This window comes from Onychostoma macrolepis, chromosome 08 (genome assembly GCF_012432095.1).
Source record: "Onychostoma macrolepis isolate SWU-2019 chromosome 08, ASM1243209v1, whole genome shotgun sequence".
Classification (NCBI taxonomy): domain Eukaryota; kingdom Metazoa; phylum Chordata; class Actinopteri; order Cypriniformes; family Cyprinidae; genus Onychostoma; species Onychostoma macrolepis.
The window spans coordinates 8,951,734-8,973,980 of record NC_081162.1 but is presented as its reverse complement, the minus strand read 5'-3'; the positions used below and the strand labels follow the sequence as shown (position 1 = coordinate 8,973,980).

The 22,247-nt window shown below is 36.6% G+C and overlaps 3 protein-coding genes across 5 annotated transcripts; 1 reads left to right on the top strand and 2 right to left on the bottom strand.

The window, feature by feature from the left end:
- Positions 1 to 10,075, bottom strand: LOC131546099 (uncharacterized). 3 transcript variants are annotated; one of them, XM_058785424.1, is made up of 8 exons: positions 9,959 to 10,075; positions 9,055 to 9,160; positions 8,630 to 8,692; positions 8,221 to 8,361; positions 8,026 to 8,072; positions 7,759 to 7,826; positions 4,184 to 4,301; positions 1 to 2,688 (listed from the first exon to the last, which is right to left on the bottom strand). In XM_058785424.1, the coding sequence occupies exons 2-8, from the start codon at positions 9,131 to 9,133 to the stop codon at positions 2,002 to 2,004; spliced, it is 1,203 nt and encodes a 400-aa protein (XP_058641407.1). In that variant the 5' UTR covers positions 9,134 to 9,160; positions 9,959 to 10,075; the 3' UTR covers positions 1 to 2,001. The 3 variants fall into 3 exon arrangements, with proteins under 3 accessions (XP_058641407.1, XP_058641405.1, XP_058641406.1); XM_058785422.1 differs by lacking the exon at positions 9,959 to 10,075 and adding an exon at positions 9,478 to 9,611; XM_058785423.1 differs by lacking the exon at positions 9,959 to 10,075 and adding an exon at positions 9,478 to 9,519 and having other exon boundaries at positions 9,055 to 9,194.
- On the bottom strand, positions 9,980 to 16,548 carry ccdc157 (coiled-coil domain containing 157). The gene is made up of 9 exons (XM_058785421.1): positions 16,169 to 16,548; positions 15,582 to 15,744; positions 15,073 to 15,492; positions 14,738 to 14,951; positions 14,578 to 14,655; positions 13,595 to 13,764; positions 13,300 to 13,476; positions 13,029 to 13,191; positions 9,980 to 10,344 (listed from the first exon to the last, which is right to left on the bottom strand). Exons 1-9 carry the CDS (start codon positions 16,414 to 16,416, stop codon positions 9,980 to 9,982), a joined length of 1,998 nt encoding a protein of 665 aa, XP_058641404.1. The 5' UTR covers positions 16,417 to 16,548.
- sf3a1 (splicing factor 3a, subunit 1) lies at positions 16,494 to 22,157 on the top strand. Its single transcript, XM_058785420.1, is given in 17 exon segments — positions 16,494 to 16,631; positions 16,756 to 16,845; positions 17,311 to 17,420; positions 17,500 to 17,704; positions 17,831 to 18,088; positions 18,221 to 18,295; positions 18,510 to 18,660; positions 18,997 to 19,193; positions 19,347 to 19,392; positions 19,395 to 19,463; positions 19,545 to 19,852; positions 20,204 to 20,434; positions 20,541 to 20,748; positions 21,014 to 21,174; positions 21,276 to 21,377; positions 21,508 to 21,579; positions 21,717 to 22,157. Coding segments are annotated over 16 exon segments (2,343 nt in total). The 5' UTR covers positions 16,494 to 16,631; positions 16,756 to 16,797; the 3' UTR covers positions 21,819 to 22,157.
- The last annotated feature ends 90 nt before the right edge of the window (positions 22,158 to 22,247 follow it).

Sequence of the window (22,247 nt, the reverse complement as noted above, 5' to 3'; positions counted from 1 at the left end):
CACAGAAAATAGAAAACTCTGTGCGTGCAGATATTACAACATACACCACTGATATGACCAATGATAACAAGGTTTCATTTGACCCTGAGGGTTACCATGGCAACATGCCAATAAACTGACTGAAGCCTTGGTCTGTAATAAAGCTATCAAGGTTAAATTTATGAATATATAAAAGAAAGAAATTACAATGATAATATGATAGCTGGGGTGTTGAGCTTTTTTTTTCTGTTTTTCTGGTTGAAGAATAATGGAGGAGTTCAGACAGTATCATTTTTGTCAATTCATGTGGTCTGGCTGTTGTGATGTTTTTGTCTAATCAAATTTCAAAATTTCTACAGGCATATGCAGTAAACATACAACATAAATAAACAGGAAGGAAAAAACTAAAGGAAATAACAAATACTGAACATTAATGAATGAGAAACAACTGTAGAAATGTTTATAGAGTTGTAATATACTGTATGCATGTTGCCAAGTCAATGGATGGATGATTGGTTAAATATTAACTACAGTAAATGCATAATTCATTCATTATTCTAATTCTATCCATATACAATGACTTGCATATACTGTATATCTTCTGTGTTGAACATGTTTTTGTGAACAAGTGAAAAGAAAATTTTTTGCATTAGTGCATGTCCACTTTTTGAGCAGCGTTGGTTCGGGAATTATTGTAAAATGTAAAAACTGGACAAAAAGGAAAAGGTCCAAGACTGTGTACTTAACGGCTTTAGTGAGGGAAAGAACTACAATTAATCAGTATTCAATGCTGATAGTTTATAAACTGAATATAGGTTAGATATAAATTGAATATAAATGCATCTATATTCAATTTATAGTTTATACATAAATAATTTACAGTTTATGTGAAGATTGTTTTAAGTTCACTTAAATTAAAAGTTATATTTTTCAAAGCATATTAAATGTTAAAAATAATGGCTTTACTGTACTGTACTGTAATGTTTAATGGCTAAAATTGAAGGACAATAGACATTTAATATTTAAGACACTGGTATCAATGATACTGGACTTCATTAATAGTACATTAATAGTAAAAAGATGACATTAAACACATATATTTAAAATATACCATATTTATGTTCTCTCTATATTAATTTTGAGATTCATTTTGAAATTATGACAATATAAATATATCATACTAATGTGATTAATCGCTAATAAATTACAGAAAAAAATAGCGATTAATTTGTTAATTTTTTTAAACAATTTACAGCAATAAAATAAATTGGAATAATGCAAATGGATGGGATCGACAAAAACATATACGATCCAGGGCTGGAAATTAACAAGGGCTTAGGGCAAAAATACCATCAAAATGAACACAAATGTGCCACAAATACAGCATAAGGGAGTAAAATCCCCCATGCACAATAAAACTAAATCTATTATGGCTGTCACAATTAAAGTGAAAATGAATGAAGTGTCGATTTGCAGCATTTAGATCTGCAAATGCTGCATCAGATTTCTTTTTACGCATTGTTTTTTGCTGCGTTGAGCATTACAGCGACATTTCATGTTACACGTTTCTGTTGAGCGTAGGAATTCAGTGGCCTTTTATGCAATGAATGCAATTACATTAATGATCAATATTACAACATCAAGGGGAAAAATAATAATTTGCCCTTTAACGAGAACCAATGAGGTTCATTCTTGACATTTGAGCTTTAGCAAGATCCAATGAGGTTTGTTCTTGCTTGACAAGCAGACATGGTTGAACTTCTGTTTATGTTTGCTGATCAATTTTCATATGTGAATAAAAGTCCAAATTAAAGCTGTTCATCATATAGTGATCATGTCTCTTCAGAAGACTTGGATTAAACTGCTTAATTCATATGGATTTATTAGCTGTTCTTTTTACGAACATTCAGAGTGTCAAGAGTTTTGAGTGAATAGTCTTTAAATTGATAGACAGAAATCTCTCAGGTGTCATTGAAAATATCTTCATTTGTGTTCCAAACTAACCCTTTAATGAAAAAGGCTTCACATGGCACAGCATCTAGAAAAAAAGGATTTGTTTGCCACATCCTTTGCTTTTTCCACTGCTTCTATTTGCACACGCCGAGGCTCATCATCCACACAGACGATAGTCATTCTCTCAGCTCTCAGCAGATGGTCCTCCAGCTGCTGACTGTCACAGTATCCCTCTCTCTTGAAGCTGATAATAGAGTGCAGCAGTGCATCATTTAACACCACTCTCTGGTCTGTTCCATTGGGCTGTTTGATGGTTACACTGGCCTTGGCTCTGTTCTGAACATTTTCACACCTGCAGCTTTTTCTGCACTTGTTGCATTTAATACAGAACAATTTGGTATTTGAGAAAGAGAGCGTGGCACCGCATGAACAGATATATTCAACGGTCAATAATGCCTCAGTGACCTTCCCTGAGATGACGGTCTCTCCAGACTCCTGTAGATTGTCTGAAGGAGTAAATGACTCCAGTGTTGTGAGTTCAGTTGAACAAAGCACATTTCCCTTGCCAAAGTCACAGATGGAAAGACTTTTAAATATATACCACTGATTAACGGTTACAATAAATTTCTCTGCTAAACTCAAGTGAACTTTTGCAGTGGTATCATACAGAATATAATGAGAATAATTTATCCCTTCTTCATTCTGCAGAATGCTGATTGCAGGCTGAAAGTCTAAAATCTTTCCGGTAACAGTAACCTAAAAAAAAAGTAATAAATTATAAATAATAAATAATTTAGCCTTCAAAGTTAAGATAAAAAAGACTGGTTTTGAATACTTTGAATACTACTGCATTTATTTGATTACAGTATTATTGTGAAATATTATTACATTTCAATTATTTTCCTTTTTTTTTAACATATACAGCGGGTATAATAAGTATTGAACGTGTCACTATAAATGTATTTCTAAAGATGCTATTGACTTAATTTTCACCAGATGTTGATAACAACCCAAGTAATCCATACATATAAAGAAACCAAAACAAATAAGTTAAGAAATTAAGTTATATGTAATAAAATGGAATGACACAGGGAAAAAGTATTGAACTACTGAAATGTATTTATTACTTTGTACAAAAGGCTTTGTTGGTAATGACAGCTTCAAGATGCCTCCTGTATAGATAGTCGCATGCATTGCTCAGGTGTGATTTTGGCCCATTCTTCCACACAAACAGTCTTCAAATCTGATAGATTTCAGCTGGTGTCTTGGCTTTGAATACTTTTCCTCTGTGTCATTCCATTTTATTATACAAATTATATAACTTAATTTCTGAATTTATTGTTTTGTTTTCTTTGTATGTATGGATTACTTGGGTTGTTATTGACATCTGGTGAAATTTTCATGTCAACAGCACCTTTAGAAATATATTTTCTGATAAAAATGGTGACGCGTTCAATACTTATTTTACCCGCTGTATATATTTTGAAATGTTATTTATTTCTGTAGTGCAAAGTTGAATTTTCAGCAGCCATTACTCCAGTGTCACATGATCCTTCAAGAAGCATTCTTATATGCTGATTTAGTGCTCAATTATTATTGGTACTCAACTATTAATCATGGTTCTCATTATTATCAGTGTTGAAAACAATTGCTTATTATTTGTGAAAATTATGATACCTTTTGCTGGATTCTTTGATAAATAGAAAAAGAATTCAAAAGAAAAGCATTTATATAAAATATTTTGTAAAATTATAAATGTCTTTACTGTCATCTTCAATTTAATCCATCCTTGCCGGATTTCTCTCCCTTTTTATTTTTATTTTTTTATTTGATTTAAATCTTATTCACTTTTGAATGGTAGTGTATCATGGCTTCCACAAAAATGTTAAGCAGAAAAAAGTGTTTTCATCATCGATAATAATAAAAAAATATGTTTCTTGAGCAGCAAATCAGAATATTAGAATGATTTCTGAAGGATCATGTGACACTGAAGACTGCAGTAATGATGCTGAAAATTCAGCTTTGACATTAGAGGAGAAAAATACATTTGAACTATATTAAAATATAAAACAGTCATTTTAACTTGAAATATATTTCACAATAGTACTGTTTTACGGTGTTTTTCATCAAATAAATGCAGCCTTGGTAATCATCCTTCAGTAACATTAAAAATCTTAATATTTCGCACTTTTGACTAGTATATAACAAACCAAATTATACGAAATCAAAATATGGTGCTTTGTTTACTGACCTCTCTTAAGTGATTTGTGTCCTTTTTCACCTCTGCAAGAGTTAATGTATGTTGCTCCAGACAATTTTTGAAGGACAAGTGTCTCCGACGATGAGAGCTTTCACATTTTTGAGGGACCCTACAAGAAGAAGTTGGCTTCACATTGAATACATTATTTAAAACAAAAACAAATAGAGGCATTATTATTATTGTAATTTAAAAATACTGACTCCACAAACTATGGCACTTGTATCTGGATCTGATTACAATACTTTTACTGATATTGGGGACTGTATGTAAATAATACACTCACTGGCCACTTTATTAGGAACACCTGTTCAACTGCTCATCAACACAAATATCTAATATCAGCTAGAGGACCTTGAAGCAGCAGAAGGCCACACCGGGTCCCAATGCTCTCAGGTAACAACAGGAAACTGAGGGTACAATTCACTGCTGGCTCACCAAAATTGGACAATAGAACATTCTAAATGGTCACCTAGTCTGATGTGTCTCAATTTCCGAGGCAACATTCTGATGGTAGGGTCAGAATTTGGCATAAACCACATGAAAGAATTGATGTACACAAATGTAAATGATAACAGTTCATGTGGAGCAGCATTTACTGTCAATGGAGTCATTCTGAGATGCATGTACATAACCTGCACGCATGTAAATAATAAAAGCACATATCCATAGGTTTCATGTGACGTCACAGTGTTTTATCACCGCCATTTTTGTGTCTGAGTCACAGCTGTGACCTGGCTGTCTATGGTCACAGCAGCCACAACTACCAGAGGAAGATCAACGAAACACTCCCAGAAGGTTCACAAGGTTACAGTATGCCCGGGATATGTTGTGCTGTAAACCCCGAACTACAATTTTATTCGATCCCAAAGAGGTTAGATCGGCGGAATAAACTGGTGGCTTAAATCAGAAGGCACCACTGGCAGCTAACGTAAGGTTGCCAACTTCAGAAAAGGATAATAATTGACTATTGTGATTCTTCATAGGAGAATAAAGGATGTTAAAATATTTGTATTGTACCACATAGGTCATTTCCGTGTTGTCATTTCCAAAATTTTGAACTAAAATGTTATTGCAGCCATGTAGCCTATGAATAAATGAAAATGCATATTTTTAATTAAAGAGAACTGCTTTTGATGCCTGAATTTGTGCTTCAATAATGAAATAATGGCTTACTGGATGTTGGGCTCATGATCAGTAATCATGTTGCTTGCATTCACCAAAACTGACTTGCTGAAATCAAAACGTGGACGGAGAAGGGAATCACGAGTCCTGCTCGCTATAAAGCAGGAGCGACCAGCCGGGAGAGGATTCTTCAAGGTTTTAAAGCCTTCATTGAGCGGCTACGTTCGCAATTCAAACAGTAATTTGTCCAGAAAGAATGAATAATTAAAAATTGTGCTAATATTAGCTAAATTGACATTATTCAGATTGTGTAGTAAGCTAGCTAATGTTATCTTGTTACACTATAATTGACTCAAAAGTGCTTTGAGCTAATGTCAGTTTTAAATTTACAAGTAATCAGGACCTTACATGGCCTAACTGTTACACCTGCTGTCAATCAAGTCCAGGGATCAGTGTGGGAAATGGTAGTAAAAGGTAATTTATTATTTCAATATATGAATATATCTATTAAATCTCATATGGATGTGCTGTGCTCGTTGTCACATCGGACACAAATATGGTGGCGAGCATAGCGGAAGTGACGTCTTTGGTACCCATGGATATTAAACCTGCATCACATGTATTTATTTAATTGAATCATAGCGTTTGTGAATTCACAATATTATTATGATTTATTGTGATTATTGTGAGAAAACGGTCTAATAATGCGTTTCACGGATTCTCGTCCGTGGAATGCACCACTTCCGGTATTTTGACGGTTAACGTTACTTGACACGGGCAAAATGCAATTGAGCATTGCATTTATGGTATTTTTAAAAATATATATACATATTTACACAAAATTGGAACAGTAAATGTAAAACTTCACTTTAAAGAAGATCTGTTTTTTTTCTGTTTTTTTTTTTTTTTAAATTCATGTAGATAATTCATGGAAAATTTACCATGCTTAAGTGGAAGATTTCTGCCGCCTGGTTGAGAACATACACTTGATTGAAAATGACAGATATATGACCAGTAGATGGCTGCAGAGGATCACTCATTGGCTGTTTCCAATACAGTTATTTTCACGTTTTACTTTTGGATTTATATTTAGACATTAGAAAACCACTAATATAACATTAAAAAAAAATCACTTTTTGTCAAAGTTCAGCACTGTTTTGTACTGAAATATGAAGAGTTTTCAAAAACTCATTGCATGCATGAATCACACAGATGACCTATTCGTAATTCAAAATGGTGATTTTGAAATGTGACTAGTTCAGCTGACCTCATTTTAATGCATTTTTGATTGTTTCCCTCCTCTATTCATTGTTTAGGATAGGACTATGTCTGTGACAATGTCGAAGGTCAAATGTTAAACAAACAAACAAAAAATTCTTTCTTTGTTTATTTTTAACCCTTATACAATTATTTATTTTGTTAAACAGGATTTTCACGGAATGATGGCAGCAAAATGTAAGCCCTTGAGCAGATCTCATAAGAAAATAAAAGAAACTAATGAAAGTGTTGTGTTATTTTATTTTCTTTAAGTAGGTGTGTGTGTGCATTAAACGATTTGCCAAACTTAGGTTCTCAGCATTAAAAAGTTAAATCTGTCATTGCTGCATTTTGCAGCACAAATTTAGTTTGGAAGGATGAAAATAACAGTGCGTTTTCATCAGTTATTTTATCAGTCAATAAATTGGAGATAGAAGCACACTAAGATTACATTTATTTGAAGGCATTTGTGAGAGCACAACTGCGTGTGAAAGTCCTGCCCGTCTGTGCAACGTTTCTCTACTAATAATGAAGCTGTGGGTTTTAATTTCTTAAAAAACACAAAGAAATTTTCGCTATAACTTTTCTGTTTCTAAGCAACTTTATTGGTAAATTACAGGACAGCGTTGTTTTTATTTTTTTCTGTGTGTGCGTGATCTGTACATTCTCCAACTTTCAAAAAAAAACATGGCTTAAGTCAAAATCACGCTGCTCCTCTCCTCACTCCGCTCTCATTGCACTCCGATCCCATTACTCTGCTTTGGGGTGGTAAACTCATTTTGGGGTGGCAGTTGCCACCTGTGCCACCCTTGTGGACACGCCCCTGTTGGTGAATGTACACACGTGGTCAGAATTGTTGGTACCCTTGGTAAATATGATCAAAGAAGGCTGTGAAAATAAATCTACATTGTTCATCCTTTTGATCTTTTATTAAAAAATTCACAAAAATCTAACCTTTCATTGGAGAATAAGAATAATGCAGGTTTATTTTCACAGCCTTCTTTGTTCATATTTTCCAAGGGTACCAACAATTCTGACCACGTGTGTATATACAACTTCTACTCTGAGTCACTAACATATGGCACCAGATCCACATAAAAAAAGCCAAATACCAGTATCAGTAAAACACCTATTCTTTTAACAAAACATGCAGTTACATGTAGGTTTAAACAAGTTAGGCTACATACTGTTCAGTGTTGTGTGAAGGCAGAATTTGATAGTCATCATATGTCGCCTCTTTTACATCTGAGTGATCCTAATGCAGAAAGAAAGCAATAAAGGGAGTTACATTTATGACACTAATATTTTCATGGAGAACTACACAGCTACAATTAATGTGTTATTCTTACAGTGCAGAAACAGTTCCAGATACTCTGATATTAATTGAGATGTTTCAAATATATATTATAATTAATAACAATAAAAATCTTTCAGACCATCTTTCTCACACTTACCTCAGGCAAAGGATAACCATCAGAGGGATTCTGCAAGACCACTGTAACTAAAGAGGCAAAACATTATTTTCACTAGATGAAAAGAGATTATTCAACACATTTTTATTTTTATTTTTATTTTTTACACATTTTACATATCACAGCTGTTAAAAAATAAATAAATAAAAACTTCGGAATGACACTTCCTTAACTTACAGTTTTGATTTATAGTTAGGTTTCCTTTCACACTTGTCTGGCTAATTGTTGGAGCACTGACTGGACTTCCTTGATCCGCTGAAGCAGTGACATTCAAATGTGAAGGAGTATGAGCTAAAATTTTCCTTACATGATCCCTTACTGAGAGAAATTAGAAACAAAAACAAAAATTACCACAGTACAGCACACTCAGTGATATTGGGGAAATTTACAGTTTACCTGTGCAACAAAAACTGATTGTTGATAATACTGTCAAAAACAGAGTTGACTAATGATCATGTTTGAAGTTAAATTAATTTTCTATAAGCCAGGTGAAATACCCACAATAGACAAAATGTCATCAATTGACTATAAACTCAAACTTCCCAAATGACACCTATTCAACTCACAGTTTTACATTCTTTCTTACCAGATTTATTTTGCAAAGGAGTTGAACAAGGAAGTATATTTTCTGATTCTGGGTCTTTTTCAACTGGAAAGATGTGAAGAAACAAAGAGAGGATGGATACATTTTAAACAGCTTGACACAAATAAACAAATGAGAAATTTGTTGTGGTCAACTCTGTAAATTCTCATTCAAAATGACAGATCTACGGTGGCCGAGAGAGCTCAACACGCTGCAACTTCACAAAACACATGCAAATAGAAAAAGCACCAGCAAATTAAGAAAGCATCTTCATCAGTTTGACAGCCCATGTGATTGTGTATGTATTTAGCTTTGTAAAATCAATTGATGTGAGATGCTGGCATAGTAAAAATGCCAATAATGGGCTCAGTCTTTGTGAGGTGACCATTGCCTTAGTGTTTAATAGGTATTACCTTAATTTAACTTACCTTTGGACTTTTTATACAAACATTTTCCTGTTTCTGATTTTCGTTTGTTTTTAGATCTTTTAACAGACGTTCTCTTCATTTTACGCTCATGGATTGAATTCAGATCCTAAAAGACAGGTGCAGACTTCATGAGTGAGGAGCTGCAAAAATAGATATTTAGTATAGTGCAGAAAATGTATTATTTAGATAACATAATGCGTTTATCCAGTGCTGTGATCATCACGTATAGCACAAGTCTATGGCGTCCGTGCATGTTAAAAAAATAAATAAGTAAATACATGCAGGTAATAATACAAGCAAATAAGTAACTTTTGCATCATCAGTTGCAGTTCATATGTTTATATTTTCTTCTAGTGCAACAGCCACAGATTGTCCAAAAATGTTCAGTTTGTTCATTGTAGTAGTAGAAAAAATTGTACTCACGTGTCACGCAGAAACCACATACGACGAAATCTTAATTTACTGTTTGAAAAGCCCGAGTTAAAGCCCATAAATGAATAAAGTTTCGCAACAAACGAGCGCAAAACCCCCAAGCATGCACTCGCGATTACTTCATCCACTTACTCATCTGACAAACCGAAGAATACAAACAAATACATGCCTTACTGGCTACCATCAATCTGAAACAAACATCGAAACTATACAATAAATCCAGCCCATTCAGTCTGGTTTACTACAGTATTCAAACAAAGAAAAAGCGCGGGAACCACTCAAACAGTACAGGACAGGAAATATGACGCAAGAGGTGGAGGATTTTCACTTTCGTTTTGTACAGTGAGTTTATATAAGGTCAACATCATGCAAATGAACAACACAAATGATGCATTAGTATCTCAATCTCCAGACTACTGATTTATATAATATTAAATGTATCTATTATAGATCAGTGCTCCAGTGTCCAGACCTATAAGAACATTAAGTGACATCACTTCCTCCTGCGACGTGTGCCTGCAGAACGGATGCGAGCAGCCTGACGGATGTTCATGTATCTTTCTTCTACATCTTGATGGAGAGAGAGGCAGAGAGTCTGATGATGAAGAATGGATGAAGGGGAGGTGGGAGAGGGGATGGTTGAAGGGGTGCTAGGGTTGTCCAGGGGTCCCATCGCTTCAGCTTCTCTGCTCCTGTCTATCTCCACTATCCCAGAGTCTGAAGATCTTTGTTTCTCCTCTCTGTCCTTCAGTCTGGTTAGACCGTTACTCAGGGTTATGTTCTCCTGCTGCAGAATCCTGATCCTAATTGAGTTTGCCTTGAGCTGCTGCTCCATATCACACACCACATCACCTGTAGCTGTGACACACACAGACAACTGGTTATGAATGACAGGCAGGGGAGGGAATCACAAGAAATTTAACAGTTTAAGTTCGTTTTTCCGAAAGGTATTTGTTTGTACAGACTTTCAAATGAGGTTTTACAGTCTTTTGAGAGAGGCAACATCAATGCAATCCAATAATTGGCCTTAACTATGTATAAGATAATAATAATAAAATGTGTTAACAACTTATTTTTAAAAAATACTTCTGACAGAAACAGACTGATTTAAGTTTCACAGGCTTTATGCACAACTAAACATAAGTTGTAAGCTGTATGTTTAATTCACTGGAAAAGAATGTCTGGTAAAAGTTGTTCGTTAGAGAATCAATCAAGTTTTGATTCACTGAAAAGAACCAACTCAAGAGTCGCACAGTATGTTCATGAATCAGACGACATTGGTCGTGCTGTATGTGACATGTTAGAGTCATTCGTTGGGAAAATGCTGATGTTTTTGATTTACTATACATCCGGCACTATATTTTACTATGATTTACTATACATCTACTACACATAGAGTTCTTCTGTCAGGTAACTGGACTACACTGGTCATACTGCATGTTTGTGCACTTAAAAGGATCCAGTTCACAAGAGTCATTTGTTCTAGAATCGGACCTCACTGGTTTCTGTATGTTTTGTGATGTAGATTCAGTAGCAGTGCTATAAAGCAGATTAGTGCCCACCCTCTTCTTCAGCAGAACAGCATTCTAGCATACTACAGTTACTCATACTCTTGCTGTTCCAAACACAGACAATGCCAGAATATACAGTGCATACAGAAGGATGCACTTACGAACCATTAACAACACCAAACACTACATGTCTGTGTAAACGAGATGCTACTGTTGCTATTAACACTTGTGCAAACAGTAACTACCATTATTTACACTGTATAAATAGCCACTGGAATGGAACTGGTTCTGAAGAAGAACCTGTTTTTCAACTCTAGTGGCACGAGTGAAATACAGTCGAAGTCAAAAGTTTACATACACCTTGCAGAATCTGCAAAATGTTGATTATTTTACCAAAATAAGAGGGATCATACAAAATGCATGTTATTGTTTATTTAGTACTGGTCTGAATAAGATATTTCACACAGAAGATGTTTACATATAGTCTACAAGAGAAAATAAGAGTTGAATTTATAAAAATGACCCCGTTCAAAAGTTTACACTTGATTCTTAATACTGTGTTGTTACCTGAATGATCCACAGCTGTGTTTTTTGTTTAGTGATAGTTGTTCATGAGTCCCTTGTTTGTCCTGAACAGTTAAACTGCCTGCTGTTCTTCAGAAAAATCCTTCAGGTCCCACAAATTCTGTGGTTTTCCAGCATTTTTGTGTATTTGAACCCTTTCCAACAATGACTGTATGATTTTGAGATCCATCTTTTCACACCGAGGACAACTGAGGGACTCATATGCAACTATTACAGAAGGTTCAAACAGTCACTGATGCTCCAGAAGTAAAACGATGCATTCAAACTTTTGGAATTTGAAGATCAGGGTTATTTAACTTATTTTGTCTTCTGGGAAACATGTAACTATCTTCTGTAGCTTCTGAAGGACAGTACTAAATGAAACAAAATATGATATATAGGCAAAATAAGAAAAATGTAAATAAGAAAACTGTACACATCTTCATTCTGTTCAAAGGTTTTCACTTTTTGTGTTTTTCTCTTGTAAATATGTAAACATATTTTATGTGAAATATCTTATTCAGGTCAGTACTAAATAAACAATAACAAGCATTTTGTATGATCCCTCTTATTTTGGTAAAATAATTAACATTCTGCAGAATCTGCAAAATGTTGATTATTTTACCAAAATAAGAGGGATCATACAAAATGCATGTTATTGTTTATTTAGTACTGACCTGAATAAGATATTTCACACAGAAGATGTTTACATATAGTCCACAAGAGAAAATAATAGTTGAATTTATAAAATGACCCGTTCAAAAGTTTACACTTGATTCTTAATACTGTGTTGTTACCTGAATGATCCACAGCTGTGTTTTTGTTTAGTGATAGTTGTTCATGAGTCCCTTGTTTGTCCTGAACAGTTAAACTGCCTGCTGTTCTTCAGAAAAATCCTTCAGGTCCCACAAATTCTTTGGTTTTCCAGCATTTTTGTGTATTTGAACCCTTTCCAACAATGACTGTATGATTTTGAGATCCATCTTTTCACACTGAGGACAACTGAGGGACTCATATGCAACTATTACAGAAGGTTCAAACAGTCACTGATGCTCCAGAAGTAAAACGATGCATTCAAACTTTTGGAATTTGAAGATCAGGGTTATTTAACTTATTTTGTCTTCTGGGAAACATGTAACTATCTTCTGTAGCTTCTGAAGGACAGTACTAAATGAAACAAAATATGATATATAGGCAAAATAAGAAAAATGTAAATAAGAAAACTGTACACATCTTCATTCTGTTCAAAGGTTTTCACTTTTTGTGTTTTTCTCTTGTAAATATGTAAACATATTTTATGTGAAATATCTTATTCAGGTCAGTACTAAATAAACAATAACAAGCATTTTGTATGATCCCTCTTATTTTGGTAAAATAATTAACATTCTGCAGATTCAGCAAGGTGTACATGTAATGTACATTTTGGCTTCAACTGTATATGATTTTGAATGCGTGTGTTTATCTTACTCTGGGGTGCTGATTGTGGGTTGAGCTCAGGAAAGGCCACCAGTCTCCTCTCTCTCTGGGAGGCTTCTTCTAGCATCTCTTTCAGATGAGACACTCTCTCCTCCAGTTCTGTGATCTGTGTCTGCTGCTGCTGTTTCTCAGTACTCAGTGAACTACAGTGGGACTGCAGACAAAAAAACTCTAAGGTTTAGGCTTTTAGTGGTGTGACCTAATGTAATCAGGCTGATTCAGTCATACTAAATATTTTTGACCGAGTTATTTTAAATGTTACCTGTTGCTGTGTGAGTTGCTCCTGAAGTGCATCTTTTTCTTGTATGATCTGTGTGAGTTTGTTGGCAAGATCATCTTTTTCATCCTCACATTCTTCCAGACTGCTGTGTAGATCTTCAGTCTGCTGCACGAGCACATCCAGATGCTTACGCAGAGCTGCCTGTTTCACTTGAAGCGCCTGGGCACAAAATGACCATGTTTCAGTCTAATCAAATAAAAATCACATCTCATCGTTTTTTTCATTGAATATTCTGTTTTACTTAGAAATACATCATGTTATGGAAGTAAACACACACCTCATGCTGGCGATGCACACTGTAGCATTTGGCGCTCTCTTTGTCCAGCAGTGTCTGTGTACTTCTGAGCTCCTTCTCCAGGTTTTGCCTGCTCTCCTCTACCTCTCTTAACATGTTCTCCAGTGAATGTAGACGATGAACCTCCTCCTGTAGCGTAGCCCTCTCATATTCTACACAACAAAAAAGCCATTTCTTGTTATCCCAAAACCATTCCTGTAGGTCTTTACTACATTCTCTAATTCAGGGGTTTCCAAACCGAGCTTGAGAGATCCCCAGAGGATCATAGAGGAGTGCCCTCAGAAAATCTAAGAGAAAAAAACCCCCAAAATATTCTAGAAAAGTATTTATTAGGACTGTGTAACCCAAGCTATTAAATATGTTTAAATTAATATTTTTTAAACACATTTATAGAATGTACTGTTTCGTTCTGCTTTCTAAAGAAATCAAGAGATCGATCACAGTTTTGCAGTCACCTATAAAATAAAGACCAAACCTGTCTATTGTTTTGTGAAAAATAAATCAATCCTTCCTTTTAATATACATAATGTTTAATAACAGTTTGTATTAGTGTTTGAGTTTCTACTTGCTCACTTGAAGTTGTAAGGCACTATTAGATGTACAAACCTGCTCTGAAATATTTATTTTGAGAAGCAATCCATTTAAATTACTTTAACTGTGGGTAGAAAACAAGGACTTTTGTCTTCGTATTAACATTCTTAATCATTTTCTCACACAGTATAAATAGCTTTTATATATCAGATTGAAACTACTTGCAAAGTGGTCATCATAATTCACGGTCATTGACATCAAAAATGTAAAACAACTGATCTAATTTATTTCATATCTTTACTAATTGCTATGAGAAAGATAGGTTATTGCATTGATCATTTTATATTAACATTTATGCATTTTATACTACTGCACAAATCAAAGCTTTTTAAACATCTTATTCCAGTTCGTTGTGGTGATGATGTCCTGCTTACCAAGACTCTGTTTTGCTTCTGTTTGCAAATTCAGTTCTGCCGTGAGTTCAGAATTTTGGTCCTCTAACAATGTCACGCCTGTGAATGAAAATTATTATTACTTTATATTGTTTAACTATTATATAAGAATTTGTACATATGAGTTTAAAGAAACTCCCACCTCTCTTTAACTCCTCCTTCTCCTGCTTTAACCTCCTTATTGTTTCCTCTGCCCTCGATTTCACTTCCTGCATTCTTCGCTCCCACTCTTCCTCCTTCTTCTTCCTCTCCTCCTTCTCTCTTTTGACCATCTCTGAAAGCTGTTTTCTCAGCTTCTCTCGCTCTATCTCTGTCTCTTTCAGCTTCTTTTTCAGAGGCTCAACAGTTTCTCTCACCTCCAGTCGAAAAAGAACAGTCATGAAAATCAAATGAGGAAATATATTGACAAAAGTGTGAACAGCCAAACAAAAAATAAAATTTTCTCATGTTTTCTGATGGATGGACACAACCCCTCACCTCCAGGACATGCTTCCCCACACGACTCATATCTCTACGCTGCTCACTTGCCCATTGGGAAATGTCACATGCAGACAAGCGGCCCAGCTGCTGCGTTTCCTCCACAGCTTCCAGGAAGCCCTGCATGGAGCAAGGCAAGCCCAGAGACTGGCACAGAGACACTAGAGCATCACTGCTCTCCTTCATAACCGCCTGAACACAAGCACAGGCCTCACAGGGCACCAGGGCCGACTCTACTGTCTGACAGCCCGCGGTGTGAGTAGACACACAGGAGCCTGCAGTGGACGCTCTCTCATGGTGGGGAGTTGTGGTGGTTTTCTGGACGCTGGTCACGGAGGTGCTCAGTGTCTTGTGTGTATCAATGGAAGGAGTGTTTGCTGCTGTTCTGGTAGTGGATTTACTTTGTTGAGATGGAGGTTGCTGTCCATTACAAGAAGAGACCTTTTAGCAAGGATTATTTTTGATAGGTGTTGACCAAATGTTGTGTGTTTTGTCTTTATCATCCTTACCTCTTGTTTTTGTTGACCGCTGAGCTGAAGTAGGTTCTTCCAGTAGCGTTTGACCACAGGACCAATGGAAACAGAGATTTCATTTTGATCAGCTGACAAAGCTCTCTGCTTTTCAAGCAACAGTTCAGCATGAACGTTAAAACTCTGAAGAAGAAGCATTAATCTTTGACAAACACACAAATGCACATAATGATTTGGGGAAAATAAAACGGTACATTTAATTTATGTTAGGCTACATTATTTAACGCATAACATAATACATTATTACATATTTAAATAGATAAAACATATCAGAACTCTGAGTGATTCACTTACATTTGTATGTTTATGTATTTAATTGTATGTAGAAGCGTATATTTTTGTCTGTTAATCTGCAAAAGTTCCTATAATAATTTACAATACAAATATAAATATGTAATCAATATAAAACAAAATAGATCAAATATAAAAATCATATTTGTTTTATTTTCATATATATATATATATATATATATATATATTTATTTATTTATTTTTAAATATGCATAATATAAATAAATATAAAAGACGCTTTTGTAAACAATAAACTACAAATTGACTAACGTTACCTGTCAATCAGCAGCTCCTGCAGGACTACATGAGAGTGCTGACTGAACTCTTCATCGCCATCCACATAATCATACTCTTCTAAAAGGTTGACTAAATCCAGATTACATGATAGTTTATCAGGAAACTTCCATGATGGGAAACGGACTGGTCCAGTCTTAGAAAACACATCCAGAACCGCTCCCTGTAAATCAATGAGATCTCTGCGAAGACTGTCGATACAGTCCTGGCGACCTAACAGATGAGTCATAGTTCTGACTGAAACTACTGTTGTTCTTTAATCCTTTGAGTTTTCGGAGCAGGAACATGTGCATTAGCTCTCCATAGTTTACATTAGGTTTCCATAGTTGCTTGTAGGCAGAATCGTTTCTCTTCAACTACATTTCCCACAATTCCCTTTGGCTTTGCTACCGGAAGTGATTTCGTTTGTCGTCTTCTGTTGTGTGGCGTTTGGCGCACCGAAAGGTTAGTGAAGTTTTATGAAACTGTACATAGGAATGATATTATTTCAGTCATTTTCAAGGCTTTACTTTGTCTTTTGTCCAACAAATTACGCCTTAAACTGACAATATTTCTTTATTTTTCTTAGCGTGTTTGATTGGGCCTGAGAAGAGCCTGTAGTGTCGCAGTCATGCCGCCTGGGCCTGTGCAGATCATGCAGCCGGAGCTGAATAACAAGGTATGAAGCGATCAGTTACTTATATCTATTCTTTTAGTGACAGTACTGGGTAGATTCATCTGGTTTATATTCACTTACTAACATATTTGTCTTATGTGAAAAAACAGACATGTTAATGGCCCATAGTATTGCATGTTAGTAGATCGTGGTTTGAGTAGAGAAATGAATCGACCTCCTCCACCACAGCTTGAGTCTAGTCTCTGTTGAACTTGCATAATAAGTAATATATTTTTTCTATTACGTTATTTTTGCATAGCCCAGCTATTGCATTTAAGTAAATAAATTACTACCAAATATTATACTTAAATAATATTGCATTATATATGTACATACTGAATGGACTGTTCTTGGCCAGATTAAGCTATAGTAGGCTATGCACCAAAATTAATGTCAGTAGCTGAAATTTGGCTTGTGACTGTTGTAAAGCACCAGATTAATTAAGCTGTGTAATGTTTTAATCGACAGCCGGAGGACCAGAAAGAAGAGACTCCAGCCACAAAGCCCATTGTTGGAATCATCTACCCGCCTCCCGAAGTCCGAAATATCGTTGACAAGACTGCCAGCTTCGTGGCCAGGTTTGACATTACAATGTAGTGCAAAACTTCTTTGTTGTACTTTGTTAAACTATTAAATAACCACTTTTTTTGTTCAAAGGAATGGACCTGAGTTTGAGGCCAGAATTCGACAGAATGAGATCAACAACCCAAAATTCAACTTCCTCAACCCCAACGACCCTTACCATGCCTACTACCGCCACAAGGTCAATGAGTTCAAGGAGGGCAAAGCTCAGGAACCATCTGCAGCTGTGCCTAAAGTCATGCAACAGCAACAAGCATCATCACAGCAGCTTCCTCAGAAGGTCAGGAACCTGTCAGTGATTTACGATGCACCAATAAAATTATTGAAATGAAATCAGCAGCCTGATTTAAAGTCTTTCAGATCTAAATCTGTTATCTAGTACTTACACATTTTTGTGGTCATTTAGGTACAAGCACAGGTGATCCATGAGACAGTGGTGCCCAAGGAGCCTCCACCGGAGTTCGAGTTCATTGCCGACCCTCCCTCCATCTCAGCCTTTGACCTGGATGTGGTGAAGCTGACCGCACAGTTTGTCGCCCGAAATGGCCGCCAGTTTCTCACGCAGCTGATGCAGAAGGAGCAGAGGAACTACCAGTTTGACTTTCTTCGACCACAGCACAGCTTGTTCAACTACTTTACTAAACTGGTGGAACAATACACAAAGGTACGGCATCAATACTCAGGACGAATCAGACTGAGGTGGCTAAAGAGAACCGAGTATTGTGGGAAACAGTATTATATATACAATTTATTCAAGTGTGACATTAATTTCCCTTAAATGATTGGCTTCTGGCAGGTTTTAATCCCTCCAAAAGGTCTTCTGCTGAAACTGAAGAAGGAAGCAGAGAATCCACGTGAGGTCTTGGACCAGGTAATTAATTATAACAGCCATTCCAGATCACACATAGTGGATAAGATGTCTACATAAGACATGCCTAATATGACGGTGGTGTATTGTGTTGATTTGGGTGTTTTAAAACCATCAGAGAGAACTTATGGCGAATCAAAGAGTAGAACTGAAATTGCTAAATATATTACATGTCATATTATAAGCAAATACATCACTTCATTCCCCAATATTTTAGGTGAGGTATCGCGTGGAGTGGGCCAAGTTCCAGGAAAGAGAGAGGAAGAAGGAAGAGGAGGAGCGAGAGAAGGAGAGAGTGGCTTATGCTCAGATTGACTGGCATGACTTTGTGGTGGTGGAGACTGTGGACTTCCAACCAAATGAGCAAGGTGAGCCTGTGTAATTAACACAGTTTGTGTCATTTTAGATATTTCTGAATGTTTATCACAAACATACTATTACATCAGAAGAATGCTTGAGATTTTTCATGGCAAGAAGTTTCCTAAATCCCAAAGTCAATTCCTTTGGTTCTGTTAGCCAGTTACAGACACAATCTCACTTTTATTGTAAGGTAATGGAGAATTTTTTTTGTGCCATACCAATAAACATATTATTATTAATATTATTTACTTAATATTTGTCCATATTAATCACTCTTAAGTTCATATTATTAACATTAATAAATACCAATAATTTATATAACCATTTAAATATCTAAATTACAGGTAATTTCCCTCCTCCCACGACTCCTGAGGAGCTGGGCGCTCGTATCCTGATCCAGGAGCGCTATGAGAAGTTTGGAGAGAGTGAGGAGGTGGAGATGGAGGTGGAGAGTGAAGATGAAGAGGATGAGAGAGAGGGCAGGGAGGGTGGACACGCAGCTCAGCTGGACCAGGACACACAGCTGCAGGACATGGACGAGGTGAGACACTCAGGGTGATCATACCAAAGAGACGAGGAGGATTTAGTCTTTAAGAAGTTCCATGTTCACATATAAGAAAATAGATGAGCAGTTTGTAGAAATGGGTTAACTATCACTCTGACTGACTAGCATCTGTTCTTCCTCTCTCAATAGGGCTCTGATGACGAGGATGATGGCATGAAGGCTCCTCTACCCCCTGATAACCCCTGCCACCACCTCTGCCCCCCACCCCGGACCAGGTTATTATCCGCAAAGACTACGACCCCAAGGGTAAGGGCATTTATAAAAACACACTTTAACATACTAGAATAGGAAACACATATTTCCATCACTTTCTATCTCATCTTTCAGCCTCTAAGCCGCTGCCTCCTGTGGCCATCCCTGATGAGTACCTCATCTCTCCCATCACTGGTGAGAAGATTCAAGCCAGTAAGATGCAGGAGCACATGCGCATCGGCCTGCTGGACCCCCGCTGGCTGGAGCAGCGTGACCGCAGCATCCGAGAGCGTCAGATCGAGGAGGAGGTGTACGCTCCCGGCCTGGACATTGAGAGCAGCCTGAAGCAGCTGGCCGAGAGACGTACCGATATCTTCGGTGTGGAAGAAACGGCCATCGGTAAGAAGATCGGAGAGGAGGAGATACAGAAACCAGAGGAGAAGGTAAGAAACACAAAGAGAAAAAAAAATAAAAAACTATCTATCTATCTATCTATCTATATATATATATATATATATATATTAGTTGAAGAAACACCCATTAATACTTAAACCACTTAATATAAAAATGGTGAATAATTTTAAGATGAATATTGTGTAGTACCATGAAATCCTCTCAGAATATAAAATATTAAAGGATAAATATCGTTAAATATCATTTCAGTAATAAAAAAATTACTATGCTTATTGTCTTCAGTGTGTTTGGACCACCGAGGATCACAGGTGTGACCCCTGAGTGAGGAATACCAGAGGGATGTTGTGTTTGTCTAACACCCCATCCTCTTTTCTCTGCAGGTCACATGGGACGGTCACTCAGGCAGTATGGCTCGTACCCAGCAGGCTGCTCAGGCTAACATCACCCTGCAGGAGCAGATTGAGGCCATCCACAAAGCTAAAGGTCTGGTGCAGGAGGACGACACCAAGGAGAAGATCGGCCCAAGCAAGCCACACGAGATTTCTCAGCCGCCCTTACCATCAGTAATCCCCAACATGCCCAAACCCTCCCCACCAGTCAGCAACACACCTGTGAGTCTCAATCTGTTTCTGCATTCAGCAGTTTTGAAAGCTTGATCGAGTCAAACACAAAAATGAAAGTGCTAGTTCTAACTAAAGGTTCTTTCGTATATTCCAGATGGCACCTCCAGTGCGGACCACATTGCTCCCTGCTGTTCCTGTTATACCCAGACCTCCAGTGGCCCCTGTAGTGCGCTTGGCCCCTGGGCAAGTTCTGGCCCCCATGCCACCCATGCTGCATGCCCCTCGCATCAATGTGGTGCCCATGCCTCCCTCTGCACCCCATATTATGGCACCCAGACCTCCACCCATGGTGGTTCCTGCTGGTGAGTCTTTGGGATAGTAGATCTGTTGCATAGCTACTTGGTACACATTTTAATAAATATTTAATCAGCAGACTTTTCTATGTTATTTATTAAAATAGCAATAATTATATTAATAGTTAAAATAATAATAATTTATATTCTATTGGTGATTATTATATTTAATAAACCTTTTTGTTATATAAGGATTTTAATAATTAATTTAATAATTGTATTAATTTTGTGTATAATAATTGTTCTAATTAATAAATCATTTTTTGTTTTTCAGCGTTTGTACCCGCTCCCCCTGTGCCTCAACCTCCCAGCACTGTTGCCGCCCCCATGCCTCCTGCTCATCCTCCACCTCCTCACGAGGACGAGCCTTCCAGCAAGAAAATGAAGACCGAGGACAACCTGATTCCAGAAGAGGAGTTTCTGCGCAGGAACAAGGTACAACGAAGTTGCAACAGTGTTTCGAGTGCACTTAGCAATCACTATTTTTTTAATGTTATTACATTTGTTAATTTTAATTTGACATTTCTCTCTTTTAGGGACCTGTTGCAGTCAAGGTCCAGGTGCCCAACATGCAGGACAAGACCGAATGGAAACTGAGTGGCCAAGTGCTGAACTTCAACCTGCCTCTCACAGACCAGGTAAAGACTTCGCCTGTCCAGTATCTATGCGCCATTTGTACATATTTTAACTACTGATCTTTAGGATTATACAAAATCTGTATAGAATTCATGAAAATGTGAGCTAATCAAATGCCATATTGTGCCTCAGGTGTCTGTCATCAAGGTTAAGATCCACGAAGCCACTGGCATGCCGGCTGGAAAACAGAAGCTGCAGTATGAGGTAAATTATTTCTGTAGAATGAGGAGATGGTTATTTAAACTTTGAATGCTTAAAAGAACAAGGCATATTAGTTACGACATTAAATATAAAATACTTGCTTTGAAAACTGAGATCTCATGTTGTGTTTGATTCTCCAGGGAATTTTCATCAAAGATTCCAACTCTCTGGCCTATTACAACATGAACAATGGATCCGTCATCCATCTGGCCCTCAAGGAAAGAGGAGGAAGGAAGAAGTAGATCACTCTCATTCATCATCTCTGCTTGAATCCTCCACATGTATTGTGCTTATAACCCTGCTACATTTGTACACTTCACAGAACTTGTGCTGTGCGCTGTAGAAAAACTGCATTTTGAAATAATCAGTGTCTTGTGATTATCTTACCTATGTGTTTAATCTTTGTGTATGAATGATTAAATAAGAGGACATTTAATATTGGCAGTAGTCTCCTAGCAAACTGCCTGATTAAATATTTGCAAATCTTAAGTTTAGCTTTGAAACATTGCATTTTGTTGGATGCATAATAAATACTTGTCTCTTAGGAAAACGTACCCAATAAATTTCAGTAAGAAATGTTATTAGCCGTACTGTCTTTTTTTCCTCACATATTGGCATTACTTATTTTTCATATTACAGTATTTGAGTTTTGGTTGGCATTGCTAAGATGG